This window comes from Palaemon carinicauda, unplaced genomic scaffold (assembly GCF_036898095.1).
Source record: "Palaemon carinicauda isolate YSFRI2023 unplaced genomic scaffold, ASM3689809v2 scaffold86, whole genome shotgun sequence".
Taxonomy (NCBI): Eukaryota; Metazoa; Arthropoda; class Malacostraca; order Decapoda; family Palaemonidae; genus Palaemon; species Palaemon carinicauda.
The window spans coordinates 47,501-48,969 of NW_027172160.1; the positions used below are offsets into that span (position 1 = coordinate 47,501).

Genomic DNA, 1,469 nt, shown 5'->3' on the forward strand with positions numbered 1-1,469 from the left:
ATATATTTATATGTATATATATTTGTTTATATATGATCAGCGCCTATGTCCGTCACCACTCAAGCTAGGACCAGAGAAGATTAACCAATGGCTCCTGATGACTCAGCAGGTAGAGCTATAGGTTTCCCCCAAATCCTCCATACCTATCTCACAAGGATGGTGAGGTTGCAGACGCTACAACAAACTATTTAGCTCGTGCAGGACTCAAACCCCAGTCCGGCGATCACCAGGCAGGGATGTTTCCAATAGTGAAAGTAGTGTATTGGATAGTATGGGTTTAAGAATAATATTTTATGTCTTCTTTTTGTACTAAGAAATACTATCAACACTGAATTAGGAAAGGTACTGTATTATATGGGTTTAGGATGACTCTACGAGGGTATCCCTTTGTAGTAAAAACTAAACTACACTGCAAGATTCTCCAGACGATATATCCTCTATAAGCTTCAGAAGAAACAGAAGCAATAGTGTATTAGCTTCGCGGATTACATGGGCTCTTACATAAGTCCACTCTCGCGGCTTGTCAGATTTTTCATAGTGATCATGACTCTGTCGTCGCTGTGAGCCATTGTTTGGTCTTCCTTGGTCCTTCTATGGGTGGGGATAACCTTTAAGCCCCCTATTCAGTTATTCATACCATCCTATTATAAATATGCTAAGGATAATGCTCTGCTATATATAAAAGTGTTTATGATTAAGAAATCTATAAGTAACCTTAAGAATCAGGCACAGAAGTAAGGCTCCTAATAGAATTCATTCAGGTGAATCAAGTTAAATGATAATAATAGTTTCAAACTCCACTTCTTACCTTCATCTCACAGGTAGTGTGGGCAAATACATACGAGATAGGCTGTGGTGGCATTCACGACAACAAGACTGATTCTGAGCTCAAGATATACGTTTGTAATTATGGACCGGCAGGGAATATCCTTGGTCAAGAGATTTACGCCCAGGGGACAGCTGCTTCTCAGTGTAGCAACGGGATATCGACTACTTATCCGGATCTGTGTGCTTGAGAGAAGCTGTTTTGGGTTTCTGTCGCTGGTGAACTAGGCGTCGTCTGCCTTCCAGACTTAGTGAACGCACCCTCTATTTAAGAGAGATGTTTGACTTATTTCCCGGGTAAATTATTTAGGCATTCTACTCCAACAGTAGCTGCAGAAACAAATAAAACAACAACAACAATAACAACAATATTAACAGAAAAAGGAAAAAATAATCTTTGGAGCAATTCAAAACATCTCTCTTTTGTGTGTCTTAGAATAATCTTTACTATTTTGTGTATTGGAATCATTACTTTTGTGTGTATTGGAATAATCTTTACTATTTTGTGTATTGGAATCATTACTTTTGTGTGTATTGGAATAATCTTTACTATTTTGTGTATTGGAATCATTACTTTTGTGTGTCTTAGAATAATCTTTACTATTTTGTGTATTGGAATCATTACTTTTGTGTGTATTGGAATA

At 37.6% G+C, this 1,469-nt stretch overlaps 1 protein-coding gene across 1 annotated transcript in view; it reads left to right on the plus strand.

Moving 5' to 3' along the window:
- The window catches only part of LOC137637573 (mucin-2-like), a 16,482-nt gene extending 15,466 nt beyond the window's left edge, over positions 1-1,016 (plus strand). The window contains exon 6 of the mRNA XM_068369723.1: positions 822-1,016. Within this exon, the coding sequence (XP_068225824.1) occupies positions 822-1,016 (195 nt within the window). The remainder of the gene's footprint in view (positions 1-821) is intronic.
- Positions 1,017-1,469: the final 453 nt, after the last annotated feature.